Source organism: Orcinus orca, chromosome 12 (assembly GCF_937001465.1).
Source record: "Orcinus orca chromosome 12, mOrcOrc1.1, whole genome shotgun sequence".
In the NCBI taxonomy this organism is placed as follows: domain Eukaryota; kingdom Metazoa; phylum Chordata; class Mammalia; order Artiodactyla; family Delphinidae; genus Orcinus; species Orcinus orca.
Window position 1 is genome coordinate 24300729 of NC_064570.1, and position 22372 is coordinate 24323100.

General features: G+C 41.7%; 1 protein-coding gene across 1 annotated transcript; it reads left to right on the top strand.

The window, feature by feature from the left end:
• Positions 1-8880: 8880 nt before the first annotated feature.
• CITED2 (Cbp/p300 interacting transactivator with Glu/Asp rich carboxy-terminal domain 2) lies at positions 8881-11265 on the top strand. The gene is made up of 2 exons (XM_004263763.3): positions 8881-9129; positions 9590-11265. The coding sequence occupies exon 2, from the start codon at positions 9598-9600 to the stop codon at positions 10405-10407; it is 810 nt and encodes a 269-aa protein (XP_004263811.1). The 5' UTR covers positions 8881-9129; positions 9590-9597; the 3' UTR covers positions 10408-11265.
• The last annotated feature ends 11107 nt before the right edge of the window (positions 11266-22372 follow it).

Consider the following 22372-nt stretch of genomic DNA (forward strand, 5'->3'; position numbering starts at 1 on the left):
TTTTCTCTTCAAGACCTCTTTAACTTTATGTTTTCATTTTGTTGTTAATTTTTAATAAATTATTACAAGCATATTATGGATTATCCAAATTGACCCTCTTTCAATATCCAGATCTGTGATTACAATCGTGGAGGTGCCAAACGGCATTACTTTAACTGTTAAATACTAGTTAAGACAAGAATAGACGTGGATTTAATATATAAGTGATAGCTTCACACCATGTGAAAACCAAAAGTCATGGTGCATTGTACATAAAGTTTTGCAATGGTTCAAATAGAGAATTTCATTGAACAGCAAGCTATAGCATCAGCTAGCCGAACTTGATAGGAAAAAAACTCGTGCTGCAATTCTTTTTGCTAGATTCACCCTGCAAAGGATGACTTAATCTTGACAAAATCTGCCATGTAAATGCTGTTAATTTCTATTTTTACTGATTCTCTAGTTTCATTTATTATTTAGCATGCAAATGTGCTCTAGTATTACAGTTGTATAGGAGCTATAAACATAAGGGTGTCACATATCATTTTCTACTGTTCCATACTTAAGAAATGTAATAAAAATAATGTAAGTAAGCATTTGAGGCCTTCCTTAGAGATGTTTTTCTTTTGAAAGGGGTCCATATATTACTCTTGAGAAACACTGATTCAAGCCAGCATTTTTCAATATTTCTATTCCGTGAGTCCCCGTCACTATTATTTCACAAACCATTTAGGCATTTTTAAGTCATTTTTAAATTTTTGTATGGCATACAGAAAGAAGAGAGTTCACATGAAATATTATATTTTAGATAAATATATTATTGAAGTTTATTTTGAGGAGTTTATTTTAACCTGATTTTTAATAATACTTATTACACAAAAATATAAAAACAAATTCTTTTTTTCTTATGTACTGGACTTCTATTGTATGACTTCTTTTGAATCAAATCTTAAGGAAAAGCATATTTTGTTGACAAATTTAAAATAGGCAATATATCCTCTTTGGATTTTGTGCTAAATGTGTATTTAACCTAGATTGAAATATAACTACATAGAATGATATCAGAAATTCACACAAAATACTTTCATTTCTCCATGCTTTTAGTTCTTGCATTTTGTACTTAAAAACCAACTAGGTTTTTAAAAAATAACTTTTGTGTTATTTATAACTAATTAGAGAAAAGGAATAGTTTCAGGCCATTATTTGCAAACGTAACTTCACTATTTTTCCATGTGGCAGTTGAATCTTTATTTCTAACAAATTGAAGGCCACTCTGGGTGTAGTCATCACTATGTTTTCTCTATCTAGCACTGGTTTTTGAGTTCTAGAGTTAGGTATTTGTGCTATATAAGAATTTTCATTATATGAAGGAAACCCCTGCATGGGGTGAGCATCATCATAAGTCATTTGCAAAATAATTATCACAATGACATTTCTCATTGGTTTATTTTATTTGGGACTATTTGTTTTCTATCTTAAAAAAATTCATATGTGAATGAGAATCAAAGCAACTTCAAGTAGCAAAACAGTAAAAACCTCCCCTTTGACTGAGGTATCTGGCAAGTGAGTAACTGAGTTAAGCGCTTGCTGTTGCTGTCCGATGTCTATCACCAGCTTAGTAGGCTCACTCAGCACACTCTCAGAAACTCTCAAACTTCCATTTCCAACTGCAAAAAATACTTTTAAATGATTTTACTTCCCACTTTTTAAAAAGTAGAAATTGATACAGATTCTGTTACTGCCTTTTACAACCCTCCCACCCATAACACAGAAGGCCAGTTGGGAAAAGCTGATCGCAACCATTCAACACATCTCTATCCTATTTCACTGAAGTCTTCATAAAGACTTAGTTCCCTCTGATAATCTGCTCTGGTGTTTTAAAATCCTGATGTTTAGGAAGTCCTTTATGAGCAGTCATTTAACTTCTCAGGACTTCAGATTTCTCATCTAGAAAATCAGGGAGTTTGGATAAGATTATTTTTAAAGTCCCACCCCAAATTAGAATTCTGTGATTTTTGTATTATCCGAAGCTTTAGTTTTCATAACTGTTTAACATCAGAACAATGTTTTAAAACAAATTCGAACAAGAAATCCTTTATATATAAAGCACGTAAAAGTGAAGCTAAGAACACTCAAGGTCTGAAGAACACAATTTGAAAAGCACTGATCTAAAGCTCTTTTTTAAAAAATGCTTTCCTTTCTTCTTTGTCTCAGTGGAAAAGGAAAACATCTGGAAAGGATCCACCATATTAGTTTCCCTATGCGTACACCAGAACATATGGATTAAGTCACCTGTCAGCTTTTTCTTCTCCAGATTAAACAGCCATTATAAGTCCCATTTCCCATCCCTTTAAAATATATTTCCCTTTTTTTAAATGAACCTTATTTAGTTTCTGTAACTCTTTATTAAAATGTGAAGTTAAAAACCAACCACAATCTCTAAAGAAGAGCCAAGTGTAGCAAAAGGACTACTTCCAGCTCTATCATTTGATTTTTCTCACTCCTAACACACTCCAAGTTGTTTCCTTTTTAATAACAGAATTGCATTGCTGCCTTCCATTCAACCAATAGCTCAGTTTGACTCACAATTTTCTTTTCTTTTTTTTTTTTTGGCTGAATTTGTTATACCTAGTCGGTAATTACCCGTGCAGTTTGTTATTGTCCTCTGGGGCCTTTGAATTTATTCCTATTGAATACAATCCTGATTTTGATGGCTTTTTTTTTTTTTTTTTGCGGTTCGCAGGCCTCTCACTGCTGTGGCATCTCCCGTTGCAGAGCACAGGCTCCGGACGCACAGGCTCAGCGGCCATGGCTCACAGGCCCAGCCGCTCCACGGCATGTGGGATCTTCCCGGACCGGGGCACGAACCCGTGTCCCCTGCATCGGCAGGCGGACTCCCAACCACTGCACCACCAGGGAAGCCCTTGATGGCATATTTATCTAGTTAAGGTCACTCAATTCTTCTTCTGCTTTCCAACGTACCTCATCCAACTTTATAACCCAAATAAGTATTGTCTAGTTTATTGTTAAAGTTGTAGACTAATAAAATGTCATTTATCAGAACATGCATGAGGTATGTTATGGGCTAAATTGTGTCCCCCAAAATTCATATGTTGACGTCTTAACCCCCAGCATCTCAGAATGACTGTATTTAGTTATAAGGTCTTTAAAGAGGTGATTAAATTAAAATGAGGCCATATAGGTGAGTCCTAATCCAATCTGATTCGTGACACGCAAAGAGACACCCGGGACTTCAGCACAGAGGAAATACAGAAAAGACCAGGTGAGGACACAGCAAGAAATCGGCCATCCGCAAGCCAAGGAGAGAGGCCTCAGAAGAAACCAACCCTGCTGACACCTTGATATTGGACTTCCAGCCTCCAGAACTATGAGAAAATAGTCTGTTGTTTGAGCCACCCAGTCTGTAGTATTTTGTTAAGGCATCCCGGGCAGACTAATAAAAGCTACTCTATGCATGACATTGTGTAGTCCCCGGGGGCTCACCAAGGAACCTCTGCCATTACCGAGAAGGCTACAGGAGGGTACAAATGCCCATAACTCAAGCCAGAATAAGTCATAAAGGAAGATCTGAGCAAAATGCCTTGGGAGCACCAAGGGAGCCAGAATCCTTTCTATCTGGGGGATCAGGGAAGGCTTGAAAGAGGAGACGTCAGTTGAACTGGACCTTCAAAGATGGGCAAAATTCCAATCATGGGGGGGTGGGGGCAGAGGGCAGCAATCCAGGGGAACAGGACTTTATGAGCATAAACCAGGCTTACACCACACCCGTGATCACTTTTAGAACAACCCCAGTTGTCACCCACCTATGGACAAGATGGGTAGTTTGCAAACTTGGCTAAACATCAGGAACTAACTGGAAGATTTTTTTAAAACATGTAGATCCTCAGGCCCCACGCCCAATCTGCTGAATCAGAGATGATGTTCTAGAGTCTTTAACCATCTTCTCAGGTGAGACAGAATCAACTCCATCAAGTTTAAAGCCCCTTTTTAACAAAAACATTTCACTGTCCCCTCCTCCATGGTAATAACTGTATTTCTTATCAAATGTGAAAATACATAAAGACAGAAAAACTATTCTGAGTTTAGTAATGATTTCCAGTAAATTTGCACTTTATTAATTAGAACCAAATCCATAGGTTTAAAAATTATATGAATTTCTTATTTTGACATATACACATACATGTAAGACATTATTTCTTCAACTTGCAGATAATGCAAGGTTGTATATAGGGCTTCTGCCTCTTTACTAACCATGTGTCCTCACCCTGCCACTAAAGTCCATCCGCAGTTTCTGGATCTGGATCCACTGACACTTCCTACCCCCAGTTATTCCACAGACCAGTAAAATATCAGAATTTTCCATCCTGTGACTGAGGGAGAATAGGAGAGAGAAGGAGAAAGGCAGAAATGGATTGTTGCCACACTTCATGCTCAGTCAGAGGTCCTGTGTCTTTATGGCGGCCAAGTGGATGGTGGAACAAGGCAGCAGCAGTGTTTTTCTCACCAGCTAAGACCTGGAGTCAAGGTGTTGGGAGGAGGGCAAGAGGAGAATGGGCCCAACCAGTGTCTGGCTCTGACTGATTCCTTCTCTCCCCTTTTCCCTAATCCCTCTGAGAAGATAGTTTGGGGGCTGGGGTAGGGTTGTTTTGTTAACTCTCAAAGTCCTCCTTTCTGAAGTGATGAAAGTAATCCCTACTTGCTAAGGTGAGGATTAGGTGAGATCATTTAGGTAAAGCACAAAAAAGACCCCATATTAAACCCCACACTGCGCCCCAGCCTCACCCTAGATCCACCACACAGGTATGAACTCTTTCGTATATTTTTTGAAGCTGGGCACTTCAGTCAGCCTTTCTTCAACTCAGTTTAGCTGAAGCCCAAGGCTTACCTCCAAAAGCCTTGAATGTGAATCAAATTCAAATTTGATTTGAATTTCAATCAAAATTGCACACCAATGGGGACCTTCCTCCATACTCAGCAGCCAATGATCCCTCCCAAACAGATCAGTTTTCCTCAAGTCCATAACAGGCCACAATGCAGACAGTGGTAAGCTGCTGTTCTCCTTTCCACTAGATTTCTCTACTGCCAGCATTAAAATTAACATTCTCCAGAAAAATCTTTCCTGACCACCGGCCCTTAAGCCCTTTATTTGGGTTCCCTTGGTAATTCTGCTATATTCCTTCCTTCCATCCACCCATCCACCCATCCACCCATCCACCCATCCATCCATCCATCCATCCATCCATCCTCTCACTAATCTAATCAGTAAAAGACTTATTTTAGACACTAAAAAAACAAACAGGCAAGGTCCCTGCTCTCCTGGAGCTGCCATTCCGGGGGGAAGACAGTGAAAATTCAATATGCAACAAGTCAGGTGGGATAAATGCTAAGAGGATAAACAAAACAGTGTAAGAAAACAAAGAGGGATATTGCTAGTTGGGAAGGATAATCAGGAAGACCTCATAGAGGTGGTGTCTGAGCAGCAGAAACATGAAGAAATGAAAGTGTAGGCCAGCAGGAGAGCTGGGAAGAAAGTTCCAGGCTATGTCTTTCTTCCATAATGGGGAGGGGGGGTCTTGTGTTATTCAGTTTCTCCACCACTGGTATGGGTTGAATTGTGTCCCTCCAAAAATGTTGGAATTCTAACCTCTAGTACCTCAGAAAGGACTTCATTTAGAGACAGGGTCTTTACAGAGGTAATCAAGTTAAAATGAGGTCATTAGGATAGGCCCTAGTCCAATATGACTGGGGCCCTTATAAAAAAGGGGAAATTTGGACACTGAGACACACACAGGGAAAAATACCACGTGAGGATTAAGACGGAGATTGGGGTGATACCTGTACAAGCCAAGAAACACTAAAGATGGCCAGCAAACCACCAAATCTAGAAGAGGGGCACGGAACAGATTTTCCCTCACAGCCCTCAGAACCTACCCTGCCAACACCTTGATCTTGGACTTCTAGCCTCCAGAACTGTGAGACAACAATTTTCTTTTGTTTACGCCTGAGAATTGTAAACGAAGTCTGTGGTACTTTGTCACGGCAGCCCTAGGAAACTAATACAACCATCTAGTACCATCAGGGCCACGTGCAGACCACTGCCTCACCCCGGTTCACAGGATAAACCCCTGGTTACACTGGGCTTTGCCTACCCCTGGATGACTGTAACAGCCCCCTAACTGGACTCCCTGTCCCCGGTCTTACTTTCTCAATCCATTCTCCACAGTTTTGTCCTGGTCTCTCTAAAATGAAAATTTGATCATCTCACTGGTTCACAAGCCTTCACTCACTTCTCATTACCTTCAAGATACAACCCAAATTTCTCAGCTTGGGGACCAGTGCCCATAGGATCCAGCCCCTTTACCTCTCCAACCTTGTTTCTGTCCCCACGCCCCCTGCCTGGGATGGCCTAACTTCTACTCATAGTCAGGCCTCAACTTATCACCACCCCACTGGGAAGCCTTCCCAAGGCCCGAAATCTAGGTTAGGTGTCCCTCCTGTGTGACCCTGGAAGTGCTTGTGTGTAATGCTGTTGTGACACTTATCAAAGTGTGTCCGAGGCTTGTTTGTCCAGCTGCACAGTTTGACCATGAGTTCCTGTCTTGGTTGTCTCTCCAGAAGCTAGGAAAAGTGCCTGGTACCTGGTAAATATTCACTGGATGAATGAATAAATGAACAAAGCATACCAGGTTCTAACCAGCTGGCCCCAGAAGGAATTTCTGTTCCCTCTAAGGGGTGGAGGATGGGGAGGTGACCTTTCAAGGGATTTCCCAATAGTATGTGGAACCACTGGAGCAGCATGGAGCTGCACCTTTCCTTAATGGTTGCAAGAGGAATTTAGATTAGACATTCAAGAGCTGGTCTTTGTGTCGCAAGACACAGCAGTACTAGGAAGGGAAGTAAACAATCTATCTGGCAATTTTTGAGTCTGGGGTTGACCAATATTTTCGAGTCTATTTTTTGATAGGAAGTGGCAGGTCTCGTCCAAGCCTCTGATTCTGTAGCTGCAAGTCCATGACCTACAGGTAAAAGTGGTGGGTGGACAGGAGATGAGGCGATTGTTGCAACCAAAACTGTGATGTATTCTGTGCACAAGTATCCAAAAAGCAAGTATTTCTGAGCTTTAAAAATTATTGCATACACGGTTACAAATACTGGAGAGTGTGCAAAAGGAAAGAAAGGAAAAGAGGAAGACAGTAACAATGTTTAAATATACATATTAAATATTCTATACATATATTATAACTAGAGGAAGACAGAGGGGTAATCGAAACAAATAATCAGGATTCATTCTCTTCTGCAAATTCCTGAAAGGGGAAATATATCAGAATTTCCAGTCCTCAAGAAGGGCCTAAAGAAGTCCTGCGAGCAAGAAGGGAGAAAAAAAGAGGGGGGCGGGGGACTTGCTCTTCGCAGCAGGAAGTCGTCAATGGATATCGAGTTATGAAGAAACAACTCTGAACAGAAGTCCTTATTCGGAGCGCTAAAGTCACTTTTACCACATAAAGAGCAATATAAAATCTCCGAGCAGCCTCATCATGGTGCTGGGGAAACAACTCGGCTTCCCCATTTGAAAAAGCAAGAGAGCTCCAACTGGGTAGTGGCCCAGACGGGCGTTAGGGCTTTTATTTGCAAGTCAGTGAGCCAAATGGACGACCAGGCTAGTTGTGCCGCGTTCAGGGAAGCAAGGTTATTATTATCGCCTATTACCTCACTGAGCAATTTCACTGAAAAGGAAGAGTCCCAGCAGTGTGTGCCACGGTGCCATACGGGACGTGCAGCTACGTGCCCACCTCCAGAACGACTTTATTTACAAAGCGATTACCATGTTATCTATTTGTTTTCCTTTTCCAGCTACAGCAGCCTTACTCAGCCCCCGAATTTCTTAATTACAAACCCGTTCGCTTCTAAATCAACCCCAAACCGTCAGGCAGAGCCCGGAGGGAGGCTATGCAAGTTTGCACACACCCCCACCTCCCGGATCAAGGGCAACAGCAGAAGCAAGAAACTGCGTATGTGCAAAAAGGTGGATCTGGGGACGAGGATCGCTGAGTTTGTTTACAGAGCAGAGACGCCTCAGCTCGGATGCCAAAGCTACCAAGAGCTGCAAACGCAAACTTAGCAGAAGCACACGTACCCCGGGAGCGGCGAGCGGCCCCGAAAGCACGGACCGGATTCCAGGGCGCTGGAGCGGAGGCGGTCAGGCCCGCGAGCGCGCTCAGTCCACCTGCAGCTGCTGCCGCTCCCCGCCCCCCCCCCCGCCCCGCTCCTGTCCTTGAAAGGAGTGGGGAAAAAATGCATCTACACGCATAATGTCTAGATCGGGTTTACCTACTGCCCCTATAAAACCACAAAAGCACAGCCCAGGAAAGCGCGCACAGGGGAAGGGGCATTATTTGCCCGGGGCTTAAAAACCCACACGGGTAAACACAGCCATTCTTTGCAACCTGGGTAGGCTTTTGCAAACCCGGGGAGGTAGAAGGGCACTATGGACGGGGCGCTGGGTGAAACCCGTTTTCCCACAGAAAGCAGCACAGATCGCTAGGTGAGCTCGGGGTGGGGAATCCGGCCAGAGGGGGGCGGTGAGTTTTCCTCGCTGCTCTCCGGGCAGGCGCTACCTTCGGGCTGAGGGTCCAGGGAGGATTCTGTCCTTGCTCCGGGGGCGGCCTGGTCTGGTATTTGTGGGCCGGGAGGAAGCCAGCATCCGGGGTCAGCGGGGCGGCCCCTGGGCCCGCAGCCTCTGTGCACGTGCCTCCGGCAGTGGGGACTCGGCTGCCCGACCCGGTCCGGTGTGCCCGATGTTCCGGAATCCGCGTTTTCCCGCCGCCCTCCCGGAGGCTCTCGCTCCGCCCTTCCTGAAATCCCTTATATTAACTGTGGCCAAAGCCCTAAGAAACACAGCTCATTGTTGGCAGCTGCCGGGCGGTCTTGCCGAGCTGTGAGGGCAGCAGAGGGGAAATAAAAGGGAACGGCTCCGATTCTGCCCCAGCGGCTGCTGCAAGACTTCGGCGCCGACTTCGCGACAGCGAGCGCCTTGCACGCCAGAAAGGCCCCCTCTATGTGCTGCTGAGCCGGTCCTGGACCCGACGATCCCGCCCTCGGTCTTCGGAGCAGAAATCGCAAGGACGGAAGGTAAGCGCGGCGGGCGAAGCTGGCTGGGGCTTCTGCCAGCCCAGTCCTCCGAGGGCTGGGTTTGCCCGGAGGAAGAGCGTGAGGCGGAGCTGGGGAATAACAACAGGATGTGCAACAACAGGATGAGGAGGGCTGATTTAATGCCTGAAGTTCGCGGCAGAGCTACGGGGCACTTCCTTTATTAGGCGACTTCGGGGAGCAGAGGGGGGTGTGGGCTTGGGTCCCCCGCCCGATCGCAGGGGAAAGGGCTGTTTGTGCAGCGCGCGGCTCTGTTGTGGGTGGCAGGTCCGCCTTGGTGGCGAGCCCGGGTGCACAGGCTCCTAGTGGGATCCTCGGGATGATGATTCGCAGCCGAAGTGCGTCGGGTGAGCCTGGGGGCCAGAGCCGAGAAAAAGTGGGGTGCACCGAGGTGGGCGACACGTGTGGCGCAGGGCTTACCGTCTGCCCTTTTCACTTTCAGGACTGGAAATGGCAGACCATATGATGGCCATGAACCACGGGCGCTTCCCCGACGGCACTAACGGGCTGCACCACCACCCTGCCCACCGCATGGGCGTGGGGCAGTTCCCGAGCCCCCATCATCACCAGCAGCAGCCCCAACACGCCTTCAACGCGCTAATGGGCGAGCACATACACTACGGCGCGAGCAACATGAACGCCACGAGCGGCATCAGGCACGCGATGGGGCCGGGGACTGTGAACGGAGGGCACCCCCCGAGCGCGCTGGCTCCCGGGGCCAGGTTTAACAGCTCCCAGTTCATGGGCCCCCCGGTGGCCAGCCAGGGAGGCTCTCTGCCGGCCAGCATGCAGTTGCAGAAGCTCAACAACCAGTATTTCAACCACCACCCCTATCCCCACAACCACTACATGCCGGATTTGCACCCTGCTGCAGGCCACCAGATGAACGGGACAAACCAGCACTTCCGAGATTGCAACCCCAAGCACAGCGGCGGCAGCAGCACCCCCGGCGGCTCGGGCGGCAGCAGCACCCCCGGCGGCTCGGCGGGCACCTCGGGCGGCGGCGCGGGCAGCAGCAATAGCGGCGGCGGCAGCGGCAGCAGCAACATGCCCGCCTCCGTGGCCCACGTCCCTGCTGCAATGCTGCCGCCCAATGTCATAGACACTGATTTCATCGACGAGGAAGTGCTTATGTCCTTAGTGATAGAAATGGGTTTGGACCGCATCAAGGAGCTGCCCGAACTCTGGCTGGGGCAAAACGAGTTTGATTTTATGACGGACTTCGTGTGCAAACAACAGCCCAGCAGAGTAAGCTGTTGACTCGATCGAAATCCCGGCGAAAGAAATCAAATCCCCCAATTTCTTCGGTGTGAATTAAAAAACATTCCCTTAGACACAGTATCTCACTTTTCAGATCGTGAAAGGTTTGAGAACTTGGAAACAAAGTAAACTATAAACTTGTACAAATTGGTTTAAAAAAATTGCTGCCACTTTTTTTTTTGTTTTTGTTTCGTTTTTGTAGCCTTGACATTCACCTCCCTTATGTAGTTGAAATATCTAGTTAACTTGGTCTTTTTTGTTGTTTGTTTTTACTCCTTATTTCCTCACTTTCTCCAGTGCTCAACTGTTAGATATTAATCTTGGCAAACTGCTTAATCTTGTGGATTTTGTAGATGGTTTCAAATGACTGAACTGCATTCAGATTTACGAGGGAAAGGAAAAATTGCATTAGTTGGTTGCATGAACTTTGAAGGGCAGATATTACTGCACAAACTCTGCCATCTCGCTTCATATTTTTAACTATGCATTTGAGTACAGACTAATTTTTAAAATATGCTAAACTGGAAGATTAAACAGATGTGGGCCAAACCATTCTGGATCAGGAAAAGTCATACTGTTCACTTTCAAGGTGGCTGTCCCCCTCCCCGATATGTACAGACAATAATAGGGTGTGGAATGTCATCAGTGGCAAACATTTCACAGATTTTTATTTTGTTTCTGTCTTCAACATTTTTGACACTGTGCTAATAGTTATATTCAGTACATGAAAAGATACTACTGTGTTGAAAGCTTTTTAGGAAATTTTGACAGTATTTTTGTACAAAACATTTTTTTGAAAAAATACTTGTTAATTTATTCTATTTTAATTTGCCAATGTCAATAAAAAGTTAAGAAATACTTGTTTTCTAGAAGTCATTTGGGGGTGGTTATTCCCTTTGGTGGCTTTCTTTTTTTCTCTTGAACACTTTATTGATGAGAGTAAGCATTCCAGAGGATAAATTACAGGACACTAAAACAGGTCATGATGCGCTTAAAGCGGAGAGCAGGATTTAACATAATTGGCATAATGCTTCATTGTTATCACTGTAACATGCCTCTTGGTGTGGTTTAATCAAAAGCTGCGAAGTTGTCAAAGAGCATTTTTTTCTTAATTGCCATCATCTTCAAGCGTACTCCAGAGTTTAAAAGGTTTGTGATACTAAATGTTATAAATATTATCTCACAGGGTGGGAGGGGAAAAATCAAGTGTTTCTGGTCATACCTGACTCAACTACTTAAGTGGAGGTAGACTGGAATAAAATACTGGAAGATTGATGAGGATGGCATTAAATATAAATCTACCTTTATCTCTAGTGACGAATTTTATTTCTCAGCAAAAGTATTAAAGAGAGGCACACATTTTCTAGCTTAATCTCTGAAAAAGCTTCTGGCTGGTTTATAGTTCTAAGAAGAAGAGGGAGTGGTATTCCACCTTGAGGCTTTCGATTTTGTTCTCTTAGAATATTTAAAATTTACTCAGCAAGGTTGACGCAAAGGTCAAATTACAATCTTTACAAGATGTTCCCTCTCAAGCATGCCCTGTTTTCCAGAATTCTGAGCTTTTACTGTTACAGGCATTGGGTGCAAAGGACATGAGGATAAGATCCTTTTTAATTTTACCTGGATGCGTTATCAAGAAGACGTAACTACAGTCAAGTAGGTGTCAAGTTTTGCCCTATATAATCAAGCACAGGAAAAAGTAATAGTGTTAAAATCTCAAATGATCCCAGTTAGAAGGAGAAAGAATTTTGTTTTCCCTTTCATGTTTTCCTAGCTTATAAGAGCAACACACGGTACACTCATGAAAAAATACGGTCTTGTATATAACCTACTGGAGGAGTACAGAAATGTAGGTTGTGGAAAATCTCACAAATAATCCTTTAAAAGAGCATTTCATTTAGACTCTTAGATTCTAATCTTAAATCCCATATTTCATAATAAAAAAATCAGGAGAGGAGAGTATACAGAAGTGTTAAATTACAGTGAGTCTGGCATAAAAGCTGATTACAGTATAATTCAGATCACCTACATTCTATAATTCTATTTCCAAGGCAGGCCATTAAAATTAAGATGCATACTCCACTGGGTTCTTTTTACACCTCTTAATTGACACTTCCTTATTAAAAATTATGTTGTAAGTAAATAATTTCTCTGAAAATACATCGTTCAAAGCTCTTTACTCCATTTTAAAGGCTGATCCAGATTTTCCACATTAATAGTTAAAACTGAAGTTTTCTTCCACTTAGACATGTCAATAATAAATCTGCAATCAGCAGTAAATCTTCCTGGCTAAGCATTTTCACAGCAAGTTTTTTTTTCCTTTTTCTTCTTTTTTTTTTTCCAGAGGCTCAAGTGAAAAAATGTTTGCATACATATTAATACAACAATTCTAGTTCTTTTCCACTTGTGCCAGGAAGAAAATAAAAAGGAAGGACATTGGAGGCACTGTCTTTTTTTTTTTTTTTTTTGCATAATGGAATCAGGAGAACTGCCTTGCCACCACCCTTCACCATTTATTCTGCCAGGGAATAAGCCACAACACCTGCTCTGTCACTAAATTCCTCCTGCTGCTCTAACGCCGGAACACGTATGTGGAGATGCAGAGCCGGAGGAACTATTATTAGATCCTGAGCCTATCTCTGCCAGAACAGGGGACTCAACAGGAAAAGCTGGGTTAAAAGCACAATTTCTCTTCAGTACAAACTCTCCCGTCCCCTTCGTTCAAATGATCTCTGTTTCATTAAAACTCTTTCATGATCAACAATTGAGCAGATTCTATGTGATATCTGCAGGTCTCTTAAGCAGGGAAAAATAACTCCTTGTTTGAACAACCTGATTAATGAAACCTGTACAGTGACCTAGATCACCAGGCTACTGGCAGACATTTGCAAAACCTTTAGCGGTCTTGCTTCCTACTAAGTTGCTTGTAGCATATGGGGAAATTTGACCTCTGTACCTTGGCCGTTTTTCAAAAAGTTCTAATATGGTACAAGAGAGCTTCTATTCTTTAAGCTTTGCCCACAATTAGACACTCTTGATTTTCAAGAAGAGATCACTGATAAGCCACAGCAAAATATCATAGAAAACACATGAGAAAAAGAAGAACACATTATAAAAAACTTATACCTCTGTTGTGGCTGCTAAAAATCCTGGTGGCAGTATCCCTGCTGGAGCTGATAAAGACGTTACAGCTATGGATGGGTGTTTGAAGAACAGTTACCTAATCACCACTGTTTATGGGGTGCAAGTCTAAAGCACTAGTACCAGAAGGCTGACATCTATTGTGAAGTTTATGGTCTCCAAGACTTTTACTACTGTAAACTGGGATAGCAATAAATTGATGTCAACATTAAAGGCCAGATCCTTTAGAGCATAATATTAATCCACTAATCTATTATGGGTGGCCAGCTTTGAAGTATAAACCTTGCGGTCCTGGACCATTAGGTGTTTTCGCCCCCTTGTGGAATTTATTTAGAAGGTCAAAGAAAAGTCTTTGCTCAAGAGGGGTTTTTTTGTTTGTTTTATTGTTTGTTTTTTACCATTTCTGAAGACTTCATTTTCTCTCTTGAAGCAAACAGCATATACTTGAGAAACAAATTTTCTATCAAAGAAGATTCCAGAATAAACACCCATTATGAAAATAAGAGCATTTTACTTATTACCAAAGACCTTAACTTATGATTAAATGTACATACTTGAAATTTCAAAATAGGCATTGGCTAAGGGATTTTCTTACTAAAAGCAATGCTTTTTAGCCTGTCAGTTAAAGCTGACACACTCTTCACCCTCACAACAGAACTGTCGATTTGGGATCAGTGCAAATAATAGTGCATTTGATGTACGGGGTTAGAAAGGTGGAGGAGAATCTCCAGGAATGCAGAATGAAATTACCTACATTGGAATGTGATCAAGCCACAGGCTCTAATCTTGTGAAAAGGGCCACAGGATGTTTAATGAGACTGAGTGTTGCTGCCTAATTGATTCAGTAAAATTTACTTTAAAATAAACTTGGCAGATAACATTATCTCCCCAAAATAAATAAATGTAGAATTCAAGGAATTTAGGACTCAAGTCATCAGCAATTTTCTCCTCTCCTCTATTGTTTTACTGGCACAAGAGAGAGACACAGCCTCAGAGATGGTATTCATCATTTTGGTACTTATACTACTATCATCAGAATGAAGCTCCCGGGCAGGTTCAAGCAAGAGACCCCATAGGTAGTAACATCAAGTAACTTAGCCAATGAACCCCTATTACCATGTGTTCTGTTTGTCTTTTCCCCTCAGAATAGAAGGAACAATGGCAATGTCAGAATTTTAATTGCAATGGATTGGCTTAAATTACTTGACCTATTTTCATCCAGCAAGGAGAAAAATGATTTTTTTTTTCTTGGTAGCCATACTTATTTAAATTAGAAAAAACAATATAAGGACATTTTCTAACAAATAGTGTACTGTTCATAAAGAGTTTTAGTTTGCCTTATAGTAAGACCCACCTATATTTTTGAAAAAAATTGACACCTGAAGCAAAGAATGTTTTCCCCTTCACAGGAAGACTTAACTTCATAAGTAATGCTAAATAATGAATTGAAAATATTCTAAGAGCTGCCGGTGTGAATTTCTATAGTATTTTGCTATTTATGAACATAATAAAGAGAAGTTAAGAGAAATAGGGGTCTGCTGTGTTGAGGAACCGAACCCATGGTCCTCGGGAAAGAGAGAATATCAACCAACCCCCCCACACACACCCATATTTTCTATGAACAGACAATGAGTTTTTAGTGGTTGGATCCTTATCAGTTACTTCTTTCCCTAAGGTGAGCACTAAAGTTGTCAGTCCCAGGAGCTGGTTGGTAGGGCTTCTGGAGAATTCTGCTTGGCTAAACCAAGGCATGCAGAATGAAACAAAGCAGACGAAAGACAAACGATGAGTATCATTACTTGCTTTATTATGTTGTTGGTTTTCATTAGGCTGAACTAATCGGAAAGATTAGCAAGGCAGGGCACGACGTGGGGTAAGGACAGTGGCTCACAGGATTCCTGGAATTTTCCCATGGCCTGGCCATTGTGCTCCGCCCTGGAATCCTTCCCTTTCTTCCCTCTCAAGTAGAGGGGTTCCTTGAGTATATTTCGGGTTGCTGAACAAAGCAGACAAGGAATTCTGGCTCCAAAGCAGCCTGTGGCAAGACCAGGTTGGTGTGGCGTGCCTTGCCGGAGATATGCAAATAGATGAGCGGCTTTGAAAGTTAATAGTGCTAGAGGAATCCTGTCAATCCATTCTGAAGGCTGGGTGGGAAGCAAGCTTTAGGCTTGAGTGAAAGTCCAGCTAGCAGAAAATCAGAAAAAACCATGACAGGACAGCCAACTCCAGGTCGTGATATTATTTTGTGAACACCTGTAGGAGACAGTATCCCGGAGTGACGGAAATGTGATCAGGGCTACTGAAGGCTTTTCTCTTTGTATCTCCCTAGGGACTGGTATAAAATTTGGCCTTGTGTTTCTTTAAGCAGCTTGGCCCACAGGGCTTTTTTAAATTTCTGGTATCCTAGCTTTAAAAATTTTTTTTTTCCCTTGGCTTTCTGACAGTTAATATCTCCATGCTGACAAACACATAGTAGTAAAATGGTGCATAAAAATCGATAGGTCACCTTGTAAATACTGTCCCATTACATTTATTTGGATTGACTCTGAAGGAGGATACGCAGGATGATGGCTAGTTCCACGTTTCTTCTCTTTACCCAATGTGTTTAGCAAATATACGGACGATGAGGTCAGGAGGTAAAAAGTGATTGAACTTCTGTACTCCTAATATGAACCTAAAATAAATATGTAAATCTTTCTTAGGTCTCGCTGTCTGATACCATGTTTTAGAGCAATTACTCTTAGCTGGGTGGGGCTACCCCTCTAGGAGGCAGATCATAATGGGAAGAGGGTAAAAGAGGGCAGTAACTTGAAAAAAACATATTCTATACTATTATATATTGGAGAAAATGCTTAAATACATTATACTTTCTGTAAAACATAACGTAGAAGACTTTGAAAAATCTTCTTGACTAATGGGGCATGGATTTTGAAATGGTGAGAAATACTCTTTAGACTACATGGGACCAAATCAGAGAAATGCAGCCTTCAGCCGGCATTACTGAAATCATTTTGTTGACTCAAGTTTCCAGTGGCTGGGCTGACTTTGCTGAGTACCTGCAACATGTCAGGCACTGTGGTAGGCTCTTTACATACATAATCTTATTTAATCCTCACAATATTCTTTCAAGGTACACACAACTCATTATTTCAGTTTTAGATAAGGAAACTGATATTTAAAGAGGAAGTGAATTGCTCAAGGGCAAAACAGCCAGTAGGAGGCTGAGTTGTTTTATAGATCTAGCTTCCAAGACAGTGTTCTTTCTAATACATAACACTGCTGTTCTCAACCAAATTACTCCTATTCTTATCACTGATTGTAAGATGATGAGACAACTTAATAAGAGTGCTTCAGGGAAAAACCCACTACATTATATGTATACAAACTGTAAACTACACTAACACAACTATGACATGTATCTATCCATAAAATTACATACCACTTCCTTTTGGGATTCACAAGATTTGGGTCTACACTTTTTTTCAAACCCATAATAAAGATTCTTCCAACTTAAGTGTGGCCCCTGCCAGTGCAAGCATAGCATGGAAGATGAGTCTGATGAATTCTTTCCTAACACCTTCACCACATTAGCACTTGAAGTCAAATGAAAGAATACCAGTGATTTAAACTAATTTTGTTTTTTTCTTAATTGAATTACATATTGCTGGATAGTAAATAGTTTTCTTTCAGAAATTAAGCCAACACCTTAGCTTTGTCAATTCTATAATCTATTAAGTGAAAATGTCAGTGGCTAAATTCTTCCATGTATAGGTGACCATATCACAACTGCACACACTGGAAGCAACTATGATTTAACATTAATTATAAGATTCAGGCTGATTTAAGAATATTAATATGTGAAAAATAAACATCTTAGCATAAAAAAATACAATATTTAGTTATTTTACACTTAATCTCCCTCAATCTATCGAAACTTTCTTGATGTAGGTGAAAGCCCACTTCCTTTTGCTTTGGTCTTCTACTGAAATGGAGAACTCTTCCATTAATAGTTGGAGTAAAAAGAATAGCAGATCAGGAGTAAAAAACGTTGAGTTGTATTGTAGCCTTAGCTCTGCAACCAAATAGCTGGGTAATTTAATCACTATTGGCTCAAGTTTCTCCATCAGTAAAATGAAGGTGTATGTTTAATTAATACATCCTGTATTCGAATTCTCATGAAGGAAACATAAACCCATTCCTATCATTAAAGTTGGAGTAAAATATTATAAAACCCCTTCGAAATATCATTTCTTGCTGTTCTTTCTCCAAGCTAACTGTGAGCCTGGGGGTGAGCCACAGACCTGATCCAGTTGAGTCATCTCTCCAAGGGTTGGAATCGTGTCTATAAATGTTCCACTTCAATGTCAAAACGACCATTAGTGTTGGCTACTGAGATTTCCCTATCTGTAAGCAAACACCAAAAAGTTGCCACCCACAAAATATTTCTAGTACATGCACTTGCAAAGATACAGGTGACTATATAACATTGTTGAAAATAATTTGATTAGGTCTACATTTCAGATTCTGTTCTATTTTCTTACAGATTAAGTTCATTTTTTCCAACCTCATAAATAACAGACTCTTAAATATTTACCCTCTCTTTCCTTCAGACAACTCTTCCTGAACCACAATCATCATCATCATCACGGTTATCATTGTTTATTTTCTCAAAGAGACAATCCTATACATAATGCTAAAGTAGAGGAATCTAGCAGGTGTCAAACACTGTAAGTTGGTCCTTAAGAGTTACCATGGAGATAGGAGGCATGCCGCTACGCCCACTGACTTCCCTTTCCTCAACTTCCCAACCCACGGTCTCTCTCTTTTCCCCCACAACATTCCTCCAATTTGGAGAATCAGTTATTTAGCTAGACGATAAACTAATAGACTAGTCAAAAATAATTATACAGTGGGAATTGTAGAGTATAATTGTAGAGCATAATTCCTATAACTACCCAAGAAATAATTCTTAACTGATTATAAAAGTAACTTAGCTAAAGAACCATGATACAATATTACAATAAAATATTTGCTCCTTTCCCTACTTGGCCACTAGGTGTAGCTAAAGGTCTGTTAAGTCCACCATTGCATTTTTCTCCCGGGCAACTGTTAGACAGACTAGAGTCACATGCCTAAAGAAATTGCCCCTCCTCCACTGCTGCTCATGTTATTGAAACATACAATATCCCATGTGACCTATTATAACCTTCAAAATTAAAGACAAGCCGAGGACACTTCGATAACACTCTGCCCAGGCACCATTGCTCACTACACTCTAAAATTACAAATTGACAAAAGGTGTGTCTTTGAGCAATCCTCCACTTTTTTACCCTAATTATCCTCCCTTTTTGAAGTGCTCGCATCCTGCCTTCCATTCACTCAGGTACCAGTGGCTCAATTTTCTGCCCTGCTGGGGACATTTATACCTTGAGAGAAATTCTAGAGAGAGGACAGCTTTAAAACTACAGGAATGTTTTGAGTGGTAAGAATGTGCATCAGTCAGAAAGATATTGCAGGTCGTTAATCCTTTTCCTACCTTCCTCTGACGCTTAAATCATTCCTCTCTCCTGTTTCTCCTCTTGCCTCTCAAGCCCGTCCAGTTCTATGTCTTTCGTAGGCCCTTTGCTCCTACCTTAAACTTTGGTGGACTGGACTACAGCCAGTTAGCTTGTCTGAAGGCTAGCACGTTGGCTGACCAGGAAAATTCCAACAGAGAAACTATAGTCAGATCACAATGGTGCTTAAACTGAAATTATCTTGATGTGAGCCTGAGATGTCCTTCTGGGGCCGTATATTGTACTTATACTGAAGACCAGAGAAACTAGCTTGCCAAAGTCAACAGGAGAGTTGGTGTTCCCCAGGCTTCTCCCCTCACTGCACTAGCCAATTCCATGAATCCAGGGGAGTGGAACACCTGGTCAGAAGAAAGCAATACTAAGAGACCATATGACCCCAAATACAGATGGAGAGAGAAGGTACATCTGTCCTTTTAATTCCCTGATTCAGCACCCAGCACCCCCAGCTGTCGGCTACGTATAATTCCTATGAAATATCCCCAGACTTGTCTTTATTTTTTCTATCTTGAGTGAGTTTAAGTTGAACACCTATTTAATCACGCTGTGCTTCTGCATATGTTGTTCCCTGTGCCTGGAAGGTCCTTTTTCATCTTCATCCCATTGTTGAAGTGCACTTCAAAATCCATCTCAAGTGTCTTCCTCTCTGAGAGACCTCCCTACATTGTGGCAGATTGGTTAATTCACTAATTTAATAATGTCAACAAGGACTTGGGTTTTTTTCATCTCTCTACTGGGCTATCCTCAGTGCTGGCCTCACCTTAGACTGGTGACAGGTGACATTAGCAGAACTTACATGACGTATGGACCCAACAATGTCCAAAAGAATGGCTGTCTCTTTCTGTGGCTTTCTTTTTTCTTTTTTCTTAAAGGGAAAAGAAAACTTCACAGAAGCACTCCTTCCCTCAGTGTATTGTGTCACATTCCCTTTTGTGAAGCAATCAACGACTGGGATTGGTTTTACCATGGGATGGAATTAACACAATTGACTTAAACTAATCACCCAGGGTGGGGTAGGCCAGTAACTCCATCACTAGAAGAGTTAAAAGCTAAGCTGACCCTTTCAGAGATTTTTGTTTCAAGGCATGGATTTTTTGCTGGAACTGAGAAGCACTATTTTAAAAGTTTTTACATTTTCAAATAAGTCTACTTTAATGTAATAAAGATGTATCGCCAACAAAATTATATTATAAATCACTCAGAGCAGGTTTATTTAATAAAGGTTGAAATGTCTTCTATAAAGTGACATTTGCTAATATAAATAAATATCCCCTTAAAAAGAAATATATAATCATTATGTCTTCATTTCAAAAATTCCCTTGTTAATATGATTAATCAACAATTTCTCTGAACCAAGAAAATCATGTACTGTAGGCAGGTGATTAATCTCAGTGCAAAGTGAAGAGAACCTAGTATTTATGAACAGATTACTGATAGCTCTGTGGTCTATTTCCATGATAAAATGCATTGGTCCATATGCCAAACCCAAAAAAGAATATAAAATTAGTCTGGTAAGATTGAAACGGTGGAGTGGGGGAGGAAAAAGAAATCTACTACATGACATCCTTTGTTCTATCTACTCATGGCTTGCTCTACCCTTCCACAAGGGGAGGAAAGAGAAATCTACTACATGACATCCTTTGTTCTATCTACTCATGGCTTGCTCTACCCTTCCACAAAATGCCCCTTTCTCCATTCCAGTAATATATGCACATAAGAACTCCCATGATCTTACTTGATGACCATGCTTGTTTAGGGTTGCCCAGATAGACTTAGTTGGTCTAATCATTATAACTTACCCACCTGGCTGCAGCCGACTGGTCCATGGATGACACCTGACTCAATAAAAACCTTTCCCAAGGAGTTTAACAATAGAGAGGTCAAGTTTTAATTTTTTTCTAGTGATGAAACTATAAGCCTGGAAACTGCTGTTAGCCATAGTGCCAGCTGTACTAAAGGAGCTAGTCTGGCAGAGTAAAGACAATATGAAGAGAGAAGCAGAGACAAAAAAGTGATCTACTATCATTCATCTGAGTCCCTGAAGTCTAGTTGCAACTTTGCCTTTCCTGAAGTTTAGCTACATGAGACAATACATTTTCCTGTCCCTGAACTAATCTGAGTTAGATTCAATCACATGAAACAAAATCATCCTGACTAATACCTACTAACATTGACACAAAATTTTTTAAATGTTTCGTTGAAATACATGTTTGCAGGAATTTTATTTTATACCTACACTAGTGAGTGACATAAGAATGACCTTTTCCATGAAAAATATGAGGTATATAATGTGTCAGTATTAAATTTCACCTTTTTCCTCCCCAGGTAAAGTTTCTAACATCCTTTGCACCAGTATTACAATGAGCAATGGACACCGTGATGTGCTGCCCAGGCTTCCCTTCAGGACTGAAGAACTTATTCCCTCAGTTGCCGGGAATGCTGCCAGCAGATGGCCCACAGCTCTTTCAGAATTCCTGGTCACCTTGCCCAAGATCATTCCCTTTTCCCAGGCAGCCTGCCTCGAATGACTCGGATAAAGGCATGGCTCTCTGACCCCAACTCAGAACAACTGTGAAAGGCCATCCTAGCTTCAGAGCATCCCATGGGGTGAGCTGAGGACTGTACCCAGGCTGCATCGCAGCCCATCTTCTCTTCGGCCCAATCTGCTTCCTACCCCTTGCTTCCATAGACATTGCTTCCAACAGCATCCCCCAGCCACTTCCCAGTGTGGAGGTGCTACTCTCCAACTCAGAGGCCATCCCCTAAGAAACCCAACCTGCAAGGCAGTGCTTTTCAAAAATTATCAAACCATAAAAATATTATGTGGTTTTAAGAAAAACCCAATAACTATTTAATGGCTTCTTAAATTTTCCTAGCACTCTGCTAAGCATTATGATAGAGGACAGAATAAAAGTATAAGGCATATCTCCTACCCTTAAGGAACTCACAGTCTCACTGGAGACATGCAACTGAAGCAGTCATCTTCCTATAGCTCAGCAATGCCCTCAAATGAAGAAAACTAAAAGGAAGCCAAAATTGGCATATAGGGTATGATTCATAAATATTCATTCAATGAGTAAATGAGCGAGTGAACGAATAGGAAGGGATAGGGGAACTGAGATAGACCATGAAATTTATTTGAGGCCAAGCCACATTTACCACTGTCATTTTTCTTTTATTCATTAACCCACTTTACCATCTTCTACGTTTCATATCAAAATATAGACTAATCGACCAAAGCAAAATTATAA